The following is a 23,353-nucleotide window of genomic DNA, read 5'->3' on the forward strand; positions in this document are numbered from 1 at the left end:
GGGGCGGGGGGGGGGCACCGGGGGAAGCGTCGAGTGCGCGGGAAAAGAGGGCTCGGAAGTCGCGAGGGCGCCGAGGGAACCGCACACCTCCATCTCAATTAGGCCTCACAAAAAGGTGGGAGGGGATGTTTTGCTCGGGAGTTAGCGGACACCCTTATCAGTTTCACCCCTCGTGACTCCCGCGCGTGCCGGCGAGTACATTGTGCGTCCGCACCCCCTCCACCCCTCCCCCTCCCTCCCTCGCGCCCCGCGGTGGTCGTAACTCATGCACGCACACCAACTCAGGTGCATCGCGAGGGAATGATTTGCAGTTTATAACGTGCAGTGAGCGGAGAGTATGGAAGGTGCAGTGAAAACAAGCCCGATTAATGAGGCGACCGTGTGTCAATCTACCCCCGCCCTTCCCTTCCGGGGGCATGTAAAACATGGGGTGGCGAGGAGTGATTCTTGACTTATGGAGTCTTGAGTTCCGTCCTGCCCTTGTAGGAAGCGCGCGATCGGGTTTAAACCCTCAGCGCGTCTTTCTTGTCCTTTCAGTTCAGCAGTTGAATAGACTGATTTGACCTGACTTCACTACTTATTGTGTTGTATAAAAAGCGATTGCACTGTAAATATCAATTAAACAGGGGAGGGGTGGAAGGGGGTCCAAGGGAGTTTCGCCCCAGAAAAGTTTCGACATTTTAAATTTCCGGCGATTAACAATTGCCTGCGACACATATAACTTTGACTATGCTTTGAGACAAAAAACATTGATCACAGCCACCTGGCAACGATTATTGCGACCCTTAGAGGTAATTTGTAAAATTTCCGTGAAGTTATCATTAACAAAAGTGTCACTCTACTTAGCGTTCAAGGTTTTTGTACATCGCACGAAGAAAATGCATCATTATGAGTAGAAAATAGTGAAGTAGGTAATTAAAATAAATTAAGAATCATAGGTCAAACAAATACCAGCCAGATATATTTTTGGTTTTTTTTGAGGGTAGGTACTGGAGACAAGAGAACTTCCACTGGTATCTTGGCAATGGTTGAAGCTTATAATTTAGGGACTTACATACTAGGTGGATGGTTGGTTAACAACGTTTTAAGAATTTAGTTTGCAAATGAACCGAAGTTCGGGAAACTTGTTTGGCTCATGACGTCACCCACAGATCATTATCCACCTATTTGATAAGATCACTGATGCTCCCTTACAATTCTCCATAAGGAAGTGTTGAATCCCCGAAAGTAAAAGCTTTCACCTTTCGCCAAGAGGCCAGTGGAGGGTCTCTTGTCTCTGATAGGTGCGCGTCATAGTTACCGTAAACTGCCTCTTCTGCATGCTCTGCCGTGATAGCAAAGAGAGCAGTAAGTGCATTTCTGTATGAGCCATGATTAGCACATGCTTCTATGTGTCCCGAGGTTCATCCCAGCATGCACTTACTGCTCTCTTCGCTATCACGGCAGTGTTGTAACGATTGTCATCGCGAAAATCAACCGCGCGTTAAGCGAATGCAAAGGAGGTTCCATGCAAGTCAAGTTTAAGGCAAACAACTTGTAAGATTGAAGTCCATGATAACAACTGCCTCTTTCCTGGACTCGAGTTCCGTCCGCGTTGGGACGGAGCTCCGAGAGGACCATCAGTACGTTGTGATTGCCCTTCTGGATAGAGTAGCTAGGGGTCGTGACCGACCTTTTGCACTCGGGATATTCATTTCAGTGAACCGCGGAGCCAATCAATTGACCTCATCCTCATAGATTTTTCTCTGGGTTTTTTTAGTTTGAGCGTCTTTTTACTGATCGCGAGCTTGAGGTATGTGATCAGTCTTATCCTCCTACAAAGTGAGAAGTTTAGGGTACTTAGTGACACATTTTCTTTTCCCCCAAGAAAGAACGTAACTGAATTTCAGTGTTGCCAATTCCCTAGCAAATTTCAATTGTGCAAGAATATTTTGGGCATATCTAACTGAAAGTTTCCCTGATTTTTTTGTCTGATTTTACGCAAGAATCAGAGAAATTTTGGGAAAAAACTGCGTGAGTACAGTTCTTGAGGAACCTTTAATTGTTTGAGTCAGTTTTGCAATCTTGGAGTGGAGTTAAGTTCCTCCGTCGAGGAAACGTCGAAATAACCCATTTTAAACTGGTCTGAGGTGAACGCAACTGTTGTCTATGATGATTATAGCTCCTCTCTGTAGATTTTCTTCTTTTTCCTAGCCTCGGCTTTTCCTTACAAATGCAATCATACGTATCTTAACATTTAGTTTTGATATAGGCTTACATTAAGCTTTACCAACATTAGTTCAACTCAAAGTTTAAGAGGTTTGAAGTTTTGAGCTGTTGCCAAATTGTCCTTGATGAAGTTATTGTTCTTGCGGAATTTCATCGATATCTCTCGTTGGAATTTTCAGATACCACAGATTTAATTGAAAATTAAATTATTTGAAAAAATGGAAAAAATATTCACAATTTTCCCAGAAAATTCGAGTTTTAATAAAAGCAAATGTCCAAGGACCCATACGACGTTCCCATTCTTTCTCACCACGGCAACATACGACTTTATGTGTGTGATGCCCATAATGATCTGGGTAATTACTGAAAGAATTCCTTAGGCTCTAATGAATTGACGGAAGTTATATAAACAAATTATGAGCTAAAAATTACGCCGTATATTCATCGTATTTACCTCCTGATAATAAAACTTGGTTCCTTTTTGCTGACTTCAGGCAACATGTAAGGCAGTAACTACACAAGCATGCTTTGTTTCTCACGTGTTGCTCACATGCTCAGTCATGTTATGACACGAGTACGAATAGGTAAAATAACATTTTAAATGGTAAATATCAGGAGGATTTGGGTCCTTTGTTTTGCATATTCATTGACCATCCATGCTCAGAAATAGATTAGGTGTTTGAACATTGGCTAAAACGAGGAGCGATCTTAGTGCACACTACATCATTCTCTTTGGCAAACACATTTATAGTATCCGTCTACAATGGCAAAGCTGGACTTTCTCATGGGGTAGAGGGAATGGTCCATTTGCGGTCAAAAAATTCTCAAGGGTGGGGGAGAGGGATGACCGAAAATAAACAATATCCGAAAATCACGAGGAATGACGCTTTCTTGGGAGCATTTTTGGGGACGCCAAAACCCTAAAAATTAAGGCACTCTCATCAAACCAACATCAAATATTTCGCCAAAATTCCTCCTGTGTGAACTGTGAATAATGAAAATTGAAAAATGCAAATCAAACATTTGGAAAATAATCAAAAATAATTAAACAATTTTAATTTGAATAATTTAAATGCGGTTGGCTATAATTAGCAAAATTGCGCTCGTGCAGTTCCTGCTCAAGAATGAAGCTTTCGGATGTGCATATATTATCTCAAAGATAATTTTGTAATATGAGTGTATATCAAAGCAGTATCTTACTTCATAATCACGGTGAAAAGCCATCCATTTGCATAAGTCTCACCTATACACCGAGTCATTGGAGCGAACGACGCAGGTCTGTATGCATATCCCAGAATCGTGTTTTTATGGCTTAATGGTTGAGATTTGCAGGATTAAGTAATGGAATGGAGATGTCACTACAAAATTATATTTTGGTGGCCGAAGCTTATTGAGCGGCACACGATACTAAAATCTGACAAAATGTCCCACTGTGCCGAATATGAGCGTAGATGTTATCCTATGGAAATTATGTGAAGATGAAAATTTCATCGGAGACTTGCCTCTTTGATAAGTTTTATTTTAGCTACTTTCCGACAAAATTGTCTGACTCGCCCAGTGAAATAACAAAAGCTTTTTCATCAAGAGGCTCTTCGGGTGAAGCAGATGTCTCTCGGTTCCTTTTTGCTTGAACTCCGTTTCTCACTCCCTGAAACCGCCTGGATTTCCTTTCTGAGGAGCGTTGAGGCACCTCCCATGCCATGTGATACCCATGCTGATCGCTGCCGTGCTAAGGAAAAATGCTGTATGAACATTCAGAAAATGTTTATTTTTGGAAAATAGTATGGATATTTTACCTTGAAAGTTGTTAACATTTTAAATCAAATCACAAACGAAAGTCTTTGAAAAAATTGGAAGAAAAATATTTACAAATTTTCAAAAAAATTCGTGATTTGTCAAATGCAACTTCTGAAGGCTCTTACGGCGGTCTCTCTCTCTCTCTCTCCCCCCCCTCTCTCCCTCTCTCCTCCCTCTGCACGGCAGCACGGGAGCCTACTAAAATCCCAAGTAGCAGTGATCGCGATGAAAGCGATTTGATCGGATGGCACCGCGATTTTATTGACGTCGATTTATTAATTGCAATATTATCGGATACAAAATTGCGATTTCATCGTATAAATTTGCGATGAAACCGCGATTTTATCGACGGCGATATATTGCAATATTATCGAAAGAAGAATTGTGATAAATTGAGATGAAATTACGATTTTATCGAACGCGATTTCATAGAGATAAAATTGCGGTCAGATTGAGGATAATCGCTCAGATGATAATGAACCTGGCGATTTTATCGTCAAAGAATCGTGAAAATACCGCATAACCTAATTTCAAAATATCGCGATTCTCCGTTGAAAAATGCTACTTTGGGTTGCGAGAGTCAATCAAAAATGGGTTTCTTTCGGGTTCAAAATTCAATTCAAAATGGGTTTCAAAAAAGCCCAACTTTGCGACGATCATTACTCGAACACGGTGGGTAATATGGAAAAAACATATGCTGCCTTTTTAATAGAAAATTTTATAGGCTTAATTTTTGCTCTGAAGTATTTTCACGCAAAAAATGACTTTTTCACCGACTTTCAGGTCAAAAGCCGAAAAAATAGCGATTTTAGGCCTAAAAATCCAAGATGGCGGCTAAAGCTCTACTTCAGGAATGGTGCAAAATTAACCCTTATTTACGGACCTCATAGTACGTCTTTTAAAAAAACGTCTAGCTTTCCAGCATGTAATTCAATATTCATTCCCTTGGTGCCTGGCCTATTCACGTATCTTAACCCGAATTATACAGAGACTCTAAAACACCCTGAGAGTTTTCCCTGTTTTGTCTACAGGCACTAGTGATCACCCAGCAAATCGCGTGAAACCATGGGCAACCCGGAGATCCCAGATGAGACCGAAGTGGCGGAGATGATCCAGAGCCTCGCCGACTGGCTCTCGAAGCAGCCGCACCTTCCGCGCATCCAGGACGACAAGGTCCTCCTCCGCAAGTTCCTCGTCAACTGCAAGTACCGCGTCCAGAAGGCCAAGACCAAGATCGACCAGTACTACTCCGCGCGAACGGCGCATCCAGAGATCTACCTCAACCGCGACCCCACCTCCGCCGCCATCCAGACCATCTCGGAACTTTGTCCCGTGTTCCCCCTCCCTCGGCGGACGCCCCGCGGGGAGCTGGTCTTCGTAGCCCGCGCCGAGCCTCAGATCGAGGACATCATCCCCATGGACTACCTCCGCTACCTCACCATGGTTCTGGACGTCTTGCTCCTCGAGGAGGACAAACTCGACTTCCTCGTCGTCATCGACTACCGCGGGTACTCCTTCCAGCACTTCCTCAAGTTCACGACGATCGCGGGCCTGTGCACGGAGCTCATGCTGGAGGTTTACCCGGGGCAGTACAAGGGCACGCACTGCGTCAACGTCCCGCCCTTCATCGATAGCATCGTGGCGTTGCTCAAGAGGGCGGTCAAGCCGAAGCTGAGGGACCGCGTCCATGTCCACACGCAGCTGGACACGTTCCACGATGTGGTGGGCAAGGATTTCTTGCCGTCTGATCTTGGAGGCGCCGATGGCTCTATCAAGGAATTGAATGGTACCTAACCGCTGTTTTTTCAAATTCTATGTTCTACGAAACAATGTTTTAAAAGTGGACGTGATTCTTTTACGCCTTGTCTCTACGGGGCGTTTCACGGGATTTTCCCTAGCTCAAATTACAGGAATGAAACTTCTGGGCTATTTTCCCGTTTAACAATATGAGACAATATGAGGAACATAAAGACATATGTATTTCTAAATGAATTTTTGGTATTCTTTTGGTTCTTTTTGGTATTTCTTGGCTTTGTTTCCCCGCGAAATGGTGTGGACCCAGCACCATTTCTCCACCTTGTATTTCTAAATGTGTACAAAATGTTCTATCATAATTTATTAAATTGGCGACCCCCCCCCCCTCTGCCTTAAGTTTCTATTATTACTGATTTTTGAGCGTTTAAAGTGAATATTTCCTAAGATCAGCAAACTTTAAAAGCGTTTTTATCGAACTACTTGATCTGCGTTCTCAAATTTCGAATTCCTACCTACGAATCAATTTTGTGTGTCCAATACGCGAAATTTGGCAAAAATTAACCCCTTAAGCAGAGAAATAACTGAAATAGTTATTTCATCCTCCACTCTACCTTATGGCACGTTTTGCCTGAGACTCTGCCACAAACGTCTTTGTTTGAAATTCATTCCGATAACATTACTACGTTATAGGTCGTGACCGCACGTTGAGATAAACCCTACCATATATATGTATAATTTCTATGCAGCTGGAAATGAAGTTATACCCTGGTCATAGAAGTGGAATACCATGTTATTCAATTTTTCAACCCTTTCACGCCGTTTTCAGCCTGATTTCGAGTTCGACTTCACCCTGCCTCCCTCCCCTCCATAGTTAGGTACATGTAAGACACCCAGAGACGAATTTAGGTTTTTTGCGCCCCCCCCCCCCCCCGACCATTTGCTGAAAAATCTTATTCTCCCCTTCAAAAAAACGGAAACTTCAATTGATGTACATTACTTTATGTCAGACAAAATGGAAAATACCAGTACTAAAAAAAATTATCTTCTTGGTGAAGATATCATATGTACGCATAATTCTAATAAATTGAAAGAAAAGGGATAATATGCGGCCCACTAAAATTTGCCACCTAGTGCAGATGCACTTTATGCACTTGCTCTGAACCCGGCTCTCCAGACACCCCTTGCCTTTCAGTGGCGTGGCGTGTTTTGCGATATATCGATTGAACTTACATTTAAAACCATAGAATAGGATCGATAAACAGGGTGTTCGCAGCGAACATCTTAATGATCGATTCTTTGCCAGAGCCACAGAAGGAGAAATTTCGATAATCGATCAATTACGCCACGCCATTGTTGTTTTTATCCTCCTCCATGCAGGGCCCCGACTGCATTTACGGGAAGGTTCTTTCATTCCTCTTCAATCATGTGTAATCTTGGTGTTTGCAGATATGTATCGGAAAAAAGTTGAGTCCTACGGAGACTGGCTGAAAAGTCAAGAGAACGTGCGATCAAACGAGGAGCTTCGGCCAGCTGCATCCAGAGACTCAATGGAGATGGGCATTGAGGGGTCGTTTAGGAGGCTCCGCGTTGACTGAAGACCTCGATAACGCAATCAGACAATTGCCTTGAGATATATCGATTGATGTGTCATTTGAATCTATGAAAAAGGATCGATACAGGGTGTCCGCAACGATTACCTTAATAATCGATTCTTTCCATAGCTTCAAATGGGGAAATATCGATCACCGATCATTCCCGCCTCGCCTCTGCGACTTGCAGTTCTAAACGCCACGGTTTGCACGGATTAAACGAACGTTAGTGGCTAATAGATAACGCGTTAGTCTTATGATTTTTTTTTTTTTTTTTAGAGTAAGATGCATCTTTGAACTATGTTGTTTGGTTTTATCGCTGTATTGCATTGTGGATAAATTAAAAAAAAAAACTAGCTTGCAAAGGCACTAATTCCGATCTTAAAACACAATTTAAGTTCTGAAGTGGGCGATTTGATTCAGTCTGTTTTTTGTTTATATTATTTTTTTTTTGCCTCGGGGGAACAACCATTGTATTATGAGGCACAGAAAAAGCTGATTTCTCGTTTATGATGCGATAATTAAATTTCCTTTCACCCAACATTGTCTACGTCTATTTGAATCCCACCAAACATTGTCTACGTCCAGTTGAAATCCCATGATGGAGGAGGGATTGAGGTGCTGAAGTTTTCACTGTGTACTTAGAGGTTCCCAAGACCAATCTACACAGGTCAGTCATTCGAGTTCTGGAATTCTATACAGTGCGATGACGTAGAACTGGTTTTTTGCAATGTATTTCTCATTGGAGCAGCCGATATGACGTCACACTGGCTGCGGCCGAGTTTGCGCCGGGCAGGGGAGTGGATTTCAAAAAGTAGCGGAACGACTGACCTGTGTGGACTGGTCTTAGACGCACCTAGATTTTGAGGTTTTCACCTTCTACAAAGGTGCTCAGCTTCCGGAAGATCTCTACTTTAAAAGATTCCTGTGGCGGTTAAGCGTCGCATAGCACCCTGGTGCGCTGGAAAAGCAGCTTTTTTATACATGCTTAGAGGCAAATGAATCATATGGGATTGATTAAGATGCCGCACCATGCACGCCAACGACTCACCAAATGGACTACATTTTGCAATTTGGGACTATAAAGTCTGGCCCGGTTGAAAAACAACGTATGTACCTTTAGTTTCCTTATGCACATAAGTGTTTTTCCAGATAAGCCAGAATTTATAGTTCCAAATTGCAAAATGCAGTCCAAATGTTCTGTACCTACCCAAGAATATGGTATATCAATGCTGATAGGAAGGGGCATTTGAACAATTCAGCAATAGAGGTAGATGAAAACTTAAAAAACTACACAGGATCGTTCATTTACCTGAAAATTAATGAAACACAACATTTGCATGTCAATAAATTGATATGAGGATTTTCATGCACGCATCACCTTGGGTAATTCTAATGATTGTTTGACTAAATTCAACTGCCGGTGAAAAATCTACTTCGTAGATATTTACAGTCTCTCTGCTCCCGAAGGGTTCGATAGTATTCCAACATTTTAAATTCTTCCCTGGACAGCTGATTTTTTATTCATTGACATTATTTTTTTATTGATTGGTGTATGTTTTGTATTCAGTATAAAAGAGAATTCACAAAAAATGTGAAAATATAATTTCCAGCCGTTTTCATGTAAAATGAATAAATTGTCAAATAACACATTGCAACGTTGCAATGATTTCGAGTCCCTCTCATTGTCACCCCTTCAATTTAATATTATTTTCATGTGTACTTCATATATTTATTTAAATAACAATTGAATGGCTGTAAGCAGAAGTAGCTAAATTATATTCCTCAAAGCATACTTTACTCTATTTTTTTTTTTTTTTTTTTTTTTTTTTTTTTTTTTTTTTTTTTTTTTTTTTTTTTTAAATCAAAGACTACGTTGCATATTGCCTCTATACTCTTAGATTACAAAAATATGTTCCAAAAATTTGAAAGATCCTCTAAGTACTCGGAGTCAGTGAAGCAAAATAAGAAACGGACCCGCGGGGAAAAGAGCGTCAATTCATAAAAACCGCTAAGAAATTGAAAATAACCCGCCAAATCCTTGTCAACTGGTGACAGCCAATGGTAGAGCTTTCGGCGTTGATGCCTCCGGTGAGTGTTGTCTGAGCATCATGCATCAATCCAGAATTTCCTTTTGCTTCGGATCGGAATGCTTGGAAGGGAAGCTGCTGATTAAATCTTCTTGATTTTTACGGAAGTGTTCGTAACAAATTTGCTTACACGTTGACCCGTGACATTTAAAATTGGGTTATCAGTTGCCTCTACGCAAGTATATCATTTTTACTATCACATCAATCTCACAACTCAGCCAACTCCGCAAGTTGATGTTCCTTATCAGTGAATTTCATTCCTCCATACTTGGCTTTCCCATGAATATTTTACGTGCTTTAATTCTGCTTTCTCATCATTTCCGTCCTACCTAGTTTGTCTACATCGCCTATTTCCTGGCCGAGTAGCCATAAGCTCTCTTAAGTGTTTTTTCAAGTGTTGCTCTCAAGTGTTCCGGTCAGTTTGCATTGTCATCCTTAAGTCGCAGTAGGCTTCACTACATAGGGCAACACATGTCGAAGGATGGTTCTCTCAACCGTAAGTTTATCCTTCCAACTTTTTTCTCACATATCTGTCAGATTACATTTTGCAGAAGCTTATAGTAGTGCTCTACCAATCCGCCTGCATACAATTCCTGATAATGTAAACGAACACATGGTGGTGCTGGCACCAGCAGTTTTTAATTTGGGATCGTTATAGATGCTGGTAATTTCCAGTGAATATCAAACTGCTGATACTTTCTATCTTGTGATCTCATAATCCTTTGAAGTGTGTGGGAATCCTGTCAGTTTGTTCTAGTCAAGAATCCGTACCATGGGATTTCTGACCCCAGCTCAAAAATGAGCCTGAACGTTTTTCGGATGTGCTGCCTGGTGGCAGTGCTCACAAAGAAAGAGCTAAGAATGTGAGTGAAAATGAGCATTCAGGGAATATCCTATTGGATCCTGATGCAAAATCAGAGGTATCAGTAGCTCTCTCCAAGACTGCGCCAACTATTTCGTGTGGATCCTACTTGTCACATACCTTTCTTGGATCTTCTACGGATTACTTTCTATCAAAGCCAAGGAAATCTATTGTTTGCATGTTACCTGAAAAGCTGAAAAAATTACATCTAAATACATTTTTGCCTTGATCCTCCGATGTATTCCATGCTTGCAAATCTGAATATTATTCTTGAACATTTCAGGTAGAGTTTGCTGTTAATTTATCATGTGATAGCTGTGTTAAAAATGTTAAGAATCAACTAGAAGGAGTAGAAGGGATTGAGAATGTCAAGATTTCTTTGGAGAATCAATCTGTTGTCCTCAACACCGCTCTTCCTTCTTTCGAAGTTCAAAGGTTGATCGAACAAACTGGAAAACAAGCTGTGCTAAAGGGATATGGTTCAGGTAATTTTGCATTGAATTTTCCAATTTTGCGTGTGCATGGTTGATTTCACAGTAATAGGACTAGTTTTGTTCCTGGTGGTTAAGAGCAACTCAAGGCAAAACAATTGAAAACGCAGGGGTGCAGAAAACGCTAGATCGTGTGTCTACAAGGGCATGTGAAAATGTGATAAATCCTCTTCAATATGTGGTAGGAAATTTGTAAAAAATCGGAGGAAAAAAAACAAGGTAATTTATATGGTTAATGATAGAAAGTCTTAGGTAAGTAGAGGAAAAAAGTTGTCACTTTTGAAACTGGTGGGAAATTTTACGGAAATCTGATGAGAAAAATATAGAAAGCTGGCGTGGTATGCTTAAAAATATGGACGCCTGGAAAATTCTACATCCCTGTGGAAACTAAAGTAATAAAATGGAAGGAATGATCGCCATGATCCTGCATTTGTGCATGCCAGTAAAAACTCAAGAAATGATGAATCATACGTATACATACATATTTAGAAGTATGAGACTTCAAAGATTTTCTATCTGCCTCTCCACTGCACGTAACCAAGTTTTTACTTGCTTCAAGAATTAATGAAGAATTTCAAGTGAAGCAATTTCAGACTTGATACCTAAGTTAAGTAGATCCACTCAGTATTTTTACTCCATAGTCATTCTTTTGTTGGAAATTATCTTGAGTCATAGATCTTGGATGCTATGCTTGCACATATAAATTTTGCATAAAGAAATTTCTCATGGTCAGGCAAGCATAGAGTTCAATATATTTATTAGAATAAACTGAAAAATAGTCTAGTAAGTATTACTGGCATTCCAACATGTATAATGCAATATTTATTTTGTACGTAATGCTAGGCACTACCTTATATTCACATAGTAGATTGAGAGGCTGTAGATGGATTGATATCATATACGTTTTATTTTTCGTCTTATCTCATGTTTCCCTCCTTAGGGTATGTAGTTCATAAATCTCACAATTTTTATTGTTGTTTTTTGAATGGCAGAGGAGAGAAATTTAGGTTCAGCCGTCGCTCAATTGGCTGGTGAATCAGGGTTCAGCTCAGGAATCTTGAAAGGTGTAGTTCGCTTTGTCCAGTCTGATGCAAAGACCTGTGTTGTTGAGGGTACCATCGATGGATTAACACCTGGCTCTCATAACTTACAGGTCCATGAATGTGGTGATATTTCCAAAGGCTGTGATAGGTAAGTTTTCATCTTCTTATTCAATCTCCAATGAGGCCATTGCAAACTTCAGCCAGAGCTAAACAAAATGTTTGGGAGGGAAACTAGCCACAAGTTCTATTGAGCTCATCGGCAGCTAGACTGAATTCACTCCTTACCAGGGATTTAGAGCTGAGGTTTGAGGGAGCATCATAAACGGAGCCGCATCGGCGCGCGAGGCGGAGGCCCGGCGCGGACTTTCATGCCGCTTCGATCAGTGCGCCGGGGGAGCGCATATGCCGTTGAGGCGGCTTCACCTGGTGAAGCCGACTCCCGGCTCCTTTTCTGATGCTGCATCAGTTTTGATGCTGAGTCCAGCATCAAAATTAGCGGCTTCAATTAGCAGACGCGTCGGACGCCAGCGCCCCGGGCCCGGCTGCCGGTCGGCTAACACCCTTCCTCGGCGTCCACTTCTTAGAACTTCTCGGCGAGGCGTGGGCTGCCGCCAAGACAAAGGGGTGTTCCGCGAATTCATCGCCGAGTCCGAGGGTCGCGGTCTTCTGGGACAGCCCCGTCGGTAATTAAGCTGGGTGGCGGGTCCGAAAATTGAGGCCGTATCGGGCCGCAAGCCGACGGTCCGGCCTCAGAGGCTGAGGCCCATGTTGGTCCCTGAGCCAGCATCAAACCTCAGCATCAGCGCTTGAGGCTGGCTCGGTCGGCTCTCCAGCATCGGGCTTCAATGCCCGAAGCCGGCGGCCGGCAGGTTGAGCGCATCAGGCTCGGAGCCGTATGCCCGAACGGCCGCTACCTGGGCATACGGCATTGATGCTGAGGCTACGAGTCGATGCTGTACAGCATAACCTCATGAGGCGCCTCAAATGCCTGCTCCTTACAGCACATCCAAGCAAGAAATTTGTGCTTTCATAAGTGTCCTGCTTCCAAAACAATGCTATGGCAACGATTTTATTTAATGTAGATGAGTCTTCTCGATATTGCAGTCACGCAAAATTCAAAATAACCATTGCCATGTTAGGTATGTGTTTCTTTTTCTTTTTTTTTTGAAAACAAACAAAAAAACTACCTTTTCTTACTAATAGAAACTTGAAAAGCAGGAAAGTAAAAATTTCGTATGAGAGGCATTGTTTGTTAGTTGAGTTGTTTTAGTCGAGAAACTGTGATACCTGGTGATAGCCGTTTTGACTTTTTTGTAGAGTTGCGAGACTGGAATGGCTTAAGCTAGTTTGGGAAGATCCTTAACCCAGTGTCATTTAAAGGACTATTTTAATGAATCTTGAGCTAAATTCAACAGTATAACTTTCTAAATTAACCCTTGCAAGATATTATTCTGATGCGCCGCTGCAAAAAATGAAAAATATGACTGAAAAAGTTCTATGATTTTTGACAAACCTTAAAGTAAGAAGGTACGAACCTATCTTAAAATGTCCTGGCAAAAAATTTTCTTTGGTATTTTTAATTTCTTACAGAGGTAAATCATTTTAATCCCAAGCAAGAGTCTACGAAAGTAAAGGCCAAGTTGTTGTGACGACAAAAATGGTCAGAACTCCCGGGAAACGACAAGTTTTGATAAGGGTCCTCATATCAAGGACAAGAACAAGGTATCTATAGGTTGGAAAAAGGGAGTTGTCAGGGAATTTTATTTGGTCAAGAAAGTCAGAGAATTGTATGAAAAGGTTGAACATTTGAAAAATCTTGATACTTAGATTTTCAACAAGGGATCGAAATTTTTGTCAATTAAAGATTATAAGCTGAAGAAAGAAGATTGACTTGTTTCTGTCATTTGCAGTGAAATTAATGACAAAAATGATTCATGTATAGTTCTACACATGCAATTTGTCGATATAAAAAGTGCAGGAATTTTGGGTATGGAGAATCTAGAAAAGATATGAATGTTTTTCCTTCAATTTCGTAGATGCTCTGAACAAACTACAAGTTTGAAGGAAAAGAGTCACAAATATTGTATTTTATTGATAGATTGTAGAATGTAGATGCTCCAATTTTTGACAGTGGCCTACAATGGCTTAGTGCTGAGAGTGAACTGTCGTATTTGATAGGTCTTTTTTTATTTTTAGAAGTGTTAACATAATGCTGGTAATTTTTTTAGAGAGCCACAGAAAATTGTTCTTATTCCGGGGAGAAAATTAACATCTGAAGTTTTAACATCAAGCACTGCTCTCTTTTATGTAGGATTTACCTGTGGCACATCATTGCTCATTTTTTTACCCCTTTTTAACACCTATCTTTATCTTTTTTTACAGTGTCGGTGATATTTTTAACCCGGGCAGTGAGCCTCTTACACAAGAATCCAAAGAGTTAAATAAAAGGGTAGGTATGTTGTGTACAATTTGATTTTTATTTTTTTATGTTGGAATTCTATAATTTTTTTGTTCTATTCGTAAAAACATCATCACAGATTTTTTAACCTACAAGACATCATGAGTCATATCATGTTTGTCATCTTAAGCCAGCAAGCTCACAGTGTAGGAATATTTAGAACTTCTTCAATTCATGATAAATATTACAGTTCTGTCTTATAGATAGCAATAATAATCCTTTGATGTTTGGCATGTAAAAAATACAGATTACACTGGTCAACATGGGTTCTGTCCTTCGAACCAAACCAATTTTTTTCGATTCCTAGGCACTAAAAAAAGCCCGAAAATGGCCATATTAACTTCAGGAAAATTGGCTGGTCCTCAGGGCGCCGCCATTTTGAATTTTTCAAAATTGAGAAAACCCACGATTAGATTTTTGCAAATACCTCCTCAACGGTTCATCTCACGAAAAAAAAACAAAAAAATCAGCGGAAAGAGTATAAAATTTCCTACCGAAATCATCCTCCTATGTTTTTTCTAACTTAAGTTTTTCGTCGTGACATTAACGTTTTCTTCAAAAATTAGCTTAAAAAAGGCGCATTTTTGCTGATTTTAGGAGAAACTTTGCTTCATACCTCCAGCCACGATTATATGAGAAAAAAACTGTTATGCTCATTGAAAAGAGCGTAAAATTTACTTCTAGAATACATATGTCAATAGTTCCTAAACTTGATTTAATCCTGTGAAACAGCAGTTTATTAGCTCCGCCCTTAAAATGTGATTTTTTCGACCATTTTCCTTAGAAAAAAAAAAGAGAAAAAAAACCCTAAAAACGTAACCCGAACTGTGTAAAAAGGTGGCAAAATAGTGCTGGGTCCACACCATTTTGCAAACAAAGCCAAAAAGTTCCAAAATTTTCAATCAGAGTCAAAAATTTTGAGCTCTAATGGATAACCAGTACGGCAGTGAGTACATAACTGAAGGGGAAGAGCGTTTAGCTGAGGCAATTAGCATTAGAATATTAAGTAGATGTCACGGCAAGAGATCTATAATTCTGGGTCTTGTTATAGACCTCGTCAGTAGATCACACTTGTCAGTGAGATCAAAAAGCCAAAAAGTTCAAAAATTTTCAATCAGAGTCAAAAATTTTGAGGTCCAATGAGTACCAGTACGAAACTTGCCGTCTTCCAATCCAAAACTTGTACTTTGAACTTGAGCTTTGATGCCGTCTTGGATTTTGCGAGATTTTCAGTTGGGTTCACATGACGAGTGTGATCTATTGATGAGTCATAAAAAGACCCATAATTATAGATCTCTCGACGTTACCTCACCTTAATATTCTAATGCAAACTGCCTGAGCTGAACACTCACCCCTTTGGCACTTTTTGGATTTGTTTGCAAAATAGTGTGGACCCATCACTATTTTGCCACCTTTTTACACAGATCGGGTCACGTTTTTAGGGTTTTTTTCTCCTCTTTTTTTTTCCTAAGGAAAATGGTTGAAAAAATCACATTTTAAGGGCGGAGCTAATAAACTGCTGTTTCACAGGATTAAATCAAGTTTAGGAACTATTGACATATGTATTCTAGAAGTAAATTTTACGCTCTTTTCAATGAGCATAACAGTTTTTTTCTCATATAATCGTGGCTGGAGGTATGAAGCAAAGTTTCTCCTAAAATCAGCAAAAATGCGCCTTTTTTAAGCTAATTTTTGAAGAAAACGCTAATGTCACGACGAAAAACTTAAGTTAGAAAAAACAGAGGAGGATGATTTCGGTAGGAAATTTTATGCTCTTTCCGCTGGTTTTTTTGTTTTTTTTTGTGAGATGAACCGTTGAGGAGATATTTGCAAAAATCTAATCGTGGGTTTTCTCAATTTTGAAAAATTCAAAATGGCGGCGCCCTGAGGACCAGCCAATTTTCCTGAAGTTAATATGGCCATTTTCGGGCTTTTTTAGCGCCTAGGAATCGAAAAAAATTGGTTTGGTTCGAAGAACAAATCAAAACCCGACATTTGTTGTGCTGTGTTATCAATTTTTTTCTCGTTTAATTTTCAGTCCTTGAACTTTGTATTCACAATATTTTTTTAAAATCCCATACAATGAAAATATCAGTCTGAGATTGCTTAAAAATAAGTATTTTACCCAAATGAGAAGGACTCATGTACACCTACTCTAAGCAGTTTTCATCCCTGTTATCTACCTCAGTGTAAAGACTTCTTTCAAAAACCCTTTTTCCTTTTTTTTCTATGCATAGGTACCAGTGAACACATTCTATATAATTCTATAATGTTACAGCAATATAGAAATTAGGCATTGTCGCTTATCGAAAGACACATCATAAACCTAGACTTAAAGACTACAGAGAATTCGCAAACTATTTTCACTGAAAAGCAATTTTGGTTCTAAAACCACTGTTGGAAGAGGAGGATAGACTCAAAATCATACTGACTCCTTCCTTTCTAGGAGGAAATTTTTGGATACCCTTTTGTGGCGAACGAATTCTGCATGATTTCCATCTATTGAAACTTAAACATCTCATTAATTTCAGTGTTCTGATTTGCAGCTTGCTGGAGATTTAGGTAAGATACAAGCTAATGCTGAAGGTCGTGCTGAATTCAGATTTGAAGACAGTCTTCTCAAAGTGTGGGATATAATTGGAAGGTCACTTGTAATCGCAAAAAGTATGAATGACGGTTTAGAGGATTTATCACAATCTGACAGTGAGCAAAGAAGGTAAGATGTGTTATAGTATCGAATCTTCATTTCCCTCATTGGTTATTGATACTTAGATGTATACTTTTTCTCCTCAGTTTTACATACTCTGATTTGTGGATGATGAAACTTTAACTCCGATTTGATTCAAAATGCAGTAGGTTCTCCAAAATAGATTTTGGGACTTTTTAAAATGAGTGAAATGAGTTTTTCAATATATATGTTGCTTGCGAGAGAAACAGCCAAGTAAATATGTAGACTTTCCATTGGTAAAGTCGCAGAAAATAATGATGAGCACGTCAACGAAATATGAAAAGAATATCAGACTTCTTACAAGTTTTGAGCTCCTTTTATCAGGAGTACGACTAAATTACTTCTGATGGCTCCGTCTAAAGTGTGGTAAAAAGCTCTGCTTCATACACAACTCTCTTTTTGGTCCAAGTAAAAATTTCAGTTCAAGCTGTGCAAGTTGAACTTTTATTACGGCAAGCTCAAGATATCTTTAGTTCCTCCACGGTACAAATCAGAACTAATTAGCAATCAAAGAAAAATATCAATTGATATTTTCCTTTTTCCCAAATTCCTTTCTTAACTCGCGGTGGGCTGCAAACTTGCCAACAAAATTTGGGTCCTGTCCTTCGAAAAGTTGCAAAATCATACCATTGATTTTTTTTCAGGTTAGCCTGTGCTATCATTGCGCGATCAGCTGGTCTCTTCGAGAACACAAAAAAAATATGTGCATGTGATGGCGTATCAATATGGGATGAACGAAACAGACCTCTAACAGGACCGGGCAGACAGAGTGAAACCTCCAAAACAGACAGAAAAATCGATGGCATCAGCAGCTGTTCAGTCGGTTGAGGTTTTTACTTTTTTTTTCTCAGAATGTTTATTTTGATGGCCAAAGTGTGAAACTACGTATCCTATTGGGGTGTTTCAAAATTTCCTTTCTTACTTTATTCTTTCAAAGAGAAGCAAGTCAATTATATTGTTTGAAAATCATGCAGATTATTGTTTTGTCAGAGAAGAAAACAGCAACTAAGTTTTTCCAAGAAATCACATCGACTATTTTTCTGCAGAAATAAGAAACTATGACGGAATGTCTTCAATGTTGCAAATGGAGATCCGTAGTTTTGCACCTTAGCAATCGCTTTGTATGATCCTGAATACCATTAGAGCTTCAAGAAAATCACTCTTTTGCCTTAATTTTAGCATTCCGTGAATCAAATTTCTAGGATGAAGCATGAAAGTGCTCAAATTTTCATGCGGACTTAGCACTCATGGAGCAGCTGTAAAGTAGCAATCCTGGCAGAAGAATGTATTCTTTTTAGCATAGCATTGAATTTGACCATAAAATTAGTTCAAATTTTTTGTCATGTAGCCAGCCAAATATCGAATTCTGATGGAAAATCTTGCCTTTCTCAGTGATATTATTATTTACATCTATTTCGGTTTTGTTACATTTTTTTTTTTTTTTTTTTTTTTTTTTTTTTTTTTTATACTGCCTCTTCTGTCAAATTGTTAAAAGTTGGATTGCAATTTATTTTTTGTAAGTCTGACAGTGCTATCTTATGAAGCTGTTCATGAACATGTAATGCTGTAGGGGATAGGCATCAAGGAAAGAGTTATGCCTTTTTTGGCTTTGCTTAAAAGTGTTGTGAGGGAGGGAAGGTAGAAAAAAGCCTAAATTTAATGTTACATATTTTATGAACAGTCCTTTTTCAGAAATTCTGGTCATCTATCATCATTTTATCCTCTGCGCGATGCATTCATTACATCTTGAAATTCATGTGAAATATTTAAATTTCCCTGGTAATTCATCAATAAAATCGGACAAAGATTATTTTTGGTTTAGAAATGCACAAAGATTGAGATTCTAAATTGTAAAATGTCCAAATGACTATTACACTAAAATTTTGATAGCAAGGGGCAGATATTTTGCCACTAAATTGGCTCCCTTTCTGTATCTCTCTTTGAGTGCGCTCAACTGGTCAGCAGCGCTTTGCAACAACTCGAAGTCAATTGCATCACTTAAGACGCTAAAAAAATATCACTCTCAGCCCCCTTACTGTGCTGAAAGGTTGTATGTGCTATACTGAATTGCTGGGGGCGCCATCAAACAGGGAAGTCGTAGCTGCGTCCCTATCAACTCTGATGGTAGAGCGTACAGGAGTGAGTGATTACCTCTTAGAGAGAATGAAGAGACTAGAAGTGGGATGACCAAGGGTTTATTTGTCCGATGACAAACACGCTGTATACTAGATCAAAATGTCATAACTGGCACCTCGACACCTCAAATAAAACATGAACCAAACAATACATGATAATTTTGATGAGCATTGATGGTAGCTCCAAAACAAACATCCCTCTATACAGTATGCATCGTCTAATAAACAAACTTAGTCAAAATTGCTGATTTCGGGCAAGTCTAGGACTGTGATGCTCAGAGTTAGATTCACACACCAAGGCTTGGTGCAGTAGGCAGAGCTAGGGCAATGCACTACATGATCAGTGATGTAGTCAATATTTCTAGTCCAATATCGATGATTTTTACTACAAGCATCATTAACAGATAATAACTCAATTTGTAAAACCTTTGATATCTCCGGTCCAGCCATCATGGAGAAACAATGAGTGTCGTAAGTACGATTTAGGAAAAATGGGATTAAGGATCAAGGATCACAAACTAGATCTGATCCACAATTTTGACCAATCAAACCTATCGTGCGGTTAATATTGCAATTGAAGCCATTGCTGCCTATCAGAGAACTCGTAACAATGAGGAAAAGTAGTAGTGAACCTCTTTTTTGGTTGTGGGCCGTTTGTGGGTCGCAATGGTTTCATTTCCATGTTTTCATCATCTGATGTTTGGGATGATTCATCAGGTGATTCCTTGGTTTGATCCAAATCACTCTCTATGTCTCCTTTCCTTGTTTCTTTCCTCAGCTGCCTCCTAAGGATCTGAATGGGCCTACACAACAATCGGTAGATAAAAATTAATGACAAAGTTAATAACACTACTCTGTATGTGAAGAAAATGAGGCCGATCATTTGCAATGGCTTGTAACACGAATGATGGGCTCAAAAGGTACTGTATTTTTGGGAGTAATTTTGTATTTTGTGTCAGAATGGTTTACTATTGAAATTCTAGCCAAACCATTTTGGACACTAGTCAAACATCCAGGGATTTCTACATTTTTATTTAATTTTATCTGAGGGATCACTATTTCTTGATCAGGAGAATTTATCGGTATGGAGACTAGGGTTTCAGAAAAAGGTAATGACGTTATAGTATTCATATTAGGACTGGTATCATGAAAAAGTAATGGAATTTTCACGTGTCTAGCCTCTAATTCTTTACCTTCAAAATTTATTTTTATTTTTAACGCTTTTAGAATGTCCATTCCTATCAAGCCGTCAAAAAATTTATGGAAATCATACAATAAAAAATTGAAATGACCTTTTTCTTTGAAGCGTGCAGGGATAGGTGCGTAAACGCATTCTTCGGAAATCTTAGAACCTAGGGGAGTACTTATTTCCATTTTTAAATACCTCACAAGATTTGGAAATAATTTTCGCGCTAGATCGGGACGCGAAAATGAATTTGTAGCGCCACTATCGATCAGCATTTTGGCATAATGAAATTCAGGGAATATTATGTAAGGCAGTGTGTTTTTCGAAAAACTTAAGTTAAGTTCGGCCTTGGAGAGGCTTGTATTTGAAAAAAACGGCACTGTTTCCATCTCCTCGGGAAGTTCCTCATAATATTCTTCGACTCGTGATTGGTCCGGTGTTGAATTTTCTCCCGTCTCCACCTCCTCGTGTACATCGGTAACGTGGGTGTGGCTAATGCCGCTCATTGGCACAGGACGATTTGTGGGTGTATTATTGCTACCGCTAGCAATGGGACGTTGACCATACCCTTGGTTTTGGTCCCGATTAAAATTTGATTTTCCCTGACCGAATTTTTGGAAATTCGGTTTGTTTTGATAATTTGGTCTATTACCCTGATAATTTTGCGAATTTGAAGGAAAATTATTTTTTTGATAATTGTTGCCCTTTTGAAAGGGTTTGTTATTTTGTTTCTTCTGGTTGTTACTCGAATTTCCCGAAAAAGTTTCGGAAGAAATGGAGCCAGAAGTTTCGAATTGGAACTCATTTGTCATGAGACTCAAAGCCTCTGCAAGGGTCTTTGGATCTCGCGACTTTAGATATTGTCTCAGAGGATCTTTAAGTCCTCTTAAAAATACTTGCAATCCTAACTCGTGAATGAACTCTAAATGATCCACTCGATTGTGGTTATTCATGTAAGCTAACGTCAAATTCCATTGGTATGTAATTTTATTGTAAAAATCAATAGGTTTTTCGCCCGAATTCTGGGACATCCTGCAAAGTTCAATCGTAAGGGTCCGGTCTGTTTTTCGGTCTCCGTAAAATGCCCTTAGTTTCGCCTTGAGTATGTCCCAAATGCTGTAATCACTATTACCTATTTGCACCTGAGCCTGACCCTTGATTTTTGCTAAAATTCCTCGCATTAAGCGGGAGTTTTGTACATGATTTGGATCTTCAGGAACACCAAAAGTAGTTACAAATTGATCGCATATTTTTATGAAAAGAGGCAATAAGTTTGTCTCTCCTTTAAACTCTGGAATAGTGGCTAAATCAGCCGATTTGAGCTGAAGCCAACTTTGATTATTGCTTTGCTGTAAAGCCGTTACAGCTTTGACACTTACTTTTCTTTTTCGCCCGATGAATTTTTTCTCGGTTGTCACTCTTACACAATGGCCATTTCGACTTCAGTAGAAGTCATCATCAGGTGCTTAAAACTAAGAACGAAAATAAAAATAAAACCGAAGCTAAAAAATTGACGTTAGATTCACGTATTATCGCCGGCGACGCGTCGCGATACTAGTCAGTGGGATATCTCGCCGGTGATCAGCTGACTGTGTTGCGTCACGAAGGAGGGCGGGGGGGACGATCACTGGTGCCACCTGTTGCTCGATTTGTGAATTAAGTAGCTGTTCCTTAGGTGTTTTCATTATTTCGATTTGTTCTAATACATTTAATTTCCGGCCTTTTTGACATACTTTTTCTAGTTTCACATAAAAATTTTCCAGTTTATGGTCAGTGTCGATTATATGATCCCCAAACGATGACTGACCTCTCCTTTTTAGTATGGCACAGTCAACGTGTTCCTTCAGCCTTGTTGCCACACTCCTTCCTGTTTGGCCTATATATATTTTCCCACAGTTACATTCTATTTTGTACACTCCGCTTGCTTCCAATTTTCCACATTTCTCTTTTGTATTGATCAAAATTCTGCCCAAATTTCTCTGGTTGCCGTAGGTTACTTTTACGCTTTTGTCCTTCTCTATTATTCCCTTCACTCTCTCTGATATTTTCTCGATATATGGTATTGAGATCCATTTTTCGGTCCCTTTTGTTTTTATTTTCCCATATATCATCCTGTCTCTTTTCTCTTGTTGTTTGCGATGTAGTAGATGAAAAATGTCACGTTTCTGATATCCGTTGTTAGTGGCAATGTTCAAGATAGTTGTTAGCTCCCTCTCATATTCCTCCTTTTCAAGTGGTATAGTTGTTAGTCTGTTAAGCATGCTATGGAACCCTGCCATTTTCTGGGGCCAGGGGTGGTACGAGTTATTAGGTATTATTGCATCTGTGAAGCATTGTTTCCTATAAATTCCAAATTTTATCCTTCTGTTTTCTACTCGTATGGTAAGGTCCAGGAAATTCAGAGTTTTCCCACCCATTTCCAATTTGAATCTGAGGTTGGGGTGTAAATCATTTATCTCATTATGAAAAATGGACAGTTCTCGATCAGTGCCCAGCCAAACTGCAAAAATATCATCCATATATCTGAAATAACATAGAATTTTCGAGGCCCATTTATTGGATGTACATATTCTGTGGTCATATTTATCCATGAAAATGTCGGCCATAATGGGGGATATAGGCCCTCCCATTGGTAACCCTTTATTCATCTTATAGAATTTCCCATTGTACTTGAAGTAATTATTCGAAGTGGTGAACTCTAAAAGCGTTGTGAATTCCATGATTTCACCTTTTGAGAGGGATGAGTGGTCCTTCAGAATGGTTTTCATCCTCATATTGGTTTCCTCTACATCTACATTTGTGTATAAGTTATCCACATCAAGTGAGATCAATTTAGCATTTAGGGGAATCTCTATGTTCTCAAGTTTTTCGGCCAGTTCCCCTGAGTTTTTGACTGCGTATTGGGGTTTCCATGTGACATGTCTCCTAAACTGGAAAATTGTTATGCGAAACTAGAAAAAGTATGTCAAAAAGGCCGGAAATTAAATGTATTAGAACAAATCGAAATAATG

General features: G+C 39.4%; 2 protein-coding genes across 2 annotated transcripts; both read left to right on the plus strand.

The window, feature by feature from the left end:
- The first annotated feature begins 1,601 nt into the window (after positions 1-1,601).
- On the plus strand, positions 1,602-8,869 carry LOC109037204 (alpha-tocopherol transfer protein-like). The gene is made up of 3 exons (XM_019051744.2): positions 1,602-1,792; positions 5,037-5,791; positions 7,207-8,869. The coding sequence occupies exons 2-3, from the start codon at positions 5,071-5,073 to the stop codon at positions 7,353-7,355; spliced, it is 870 nt and encodes a 289-aa protein (XP_018907289.2). The 5' UTR covers positions 1,602-1,792; positions 5,037-5,070; the 3' UTR covers positions 7,356-8,869.
- A 647-nt stretch (positions 8,870-9,516) lies between these two features.
- Positions 9,517-20,235, plus strand: Ccs (Copper chaperone for superoxide dismutase). Its single transcript, XM_019051782.2, has 7 exons — positions 9,517-9,935; positions 10,585-10,786; positions 11,785-11,983; positions 14,218-14,284; positions 16,840-17,009; positions 17,666-17,850; positions 19,935-20,235. Exons 1-6 carry the CDS (start codon positions 9,921-9,923, stop codon positions 17,847-17,849), a joined length of 837 nt encoding a protein of 278 aa, XP_018907327.2. The 5' UTR covers positions 9,517-9,920; the 3' UTR covers position 17,850; positions 19,935-20,235.
- Positions 20,236-23,353: the final 3,118 nt, after the last annotated feature.

The sequence above is a fragment of the Bemisia tabaci genome, chromosome 8 (genome assembly GCF_918797505.1).
Source record: "Bemisia tabaci chromosome 8, PGI_BMITA_v3".
Taxonomy (NCBI): Eukaryota; Metazoa; Arthropoda; class Insecta; order Hemiptera; family Aleyrodidae; genus Bemisia; species Bemisia tabaci.

Coding starts and splice junctions, on each gene's coding strand:
- LOC109037204 (XM_019051744.2), top strand. CDS start 5,071: ATGGGCAACCCGGAGATCCCAGATGAGACCGAAGTGGCGGAGATGATC. Junction 5,792..7,206: donor CTCTATCAAGGAATTGAATG/GTACCTAACCGC, acceptor TGGTGTTTGCAG/ATATGTATCGGAAAAAAGTT.
- Ccs (XM_019051782.2), top strand. Junction 14,285..16,839: donor CCAAAGAGTTAAATAAAAGG/GTAGGTATGTTG, acceptor TCTGATTTGCAG/CTTGCTGGAGATTTAGGTAA. Junction 17,010..17,665: donor TCTGACAGTGAGCAAAGAAG/GTAAGATGTGTT, acceptor ATTTTTTTTCAG/GTTAGCCTGTGCTATCATTG.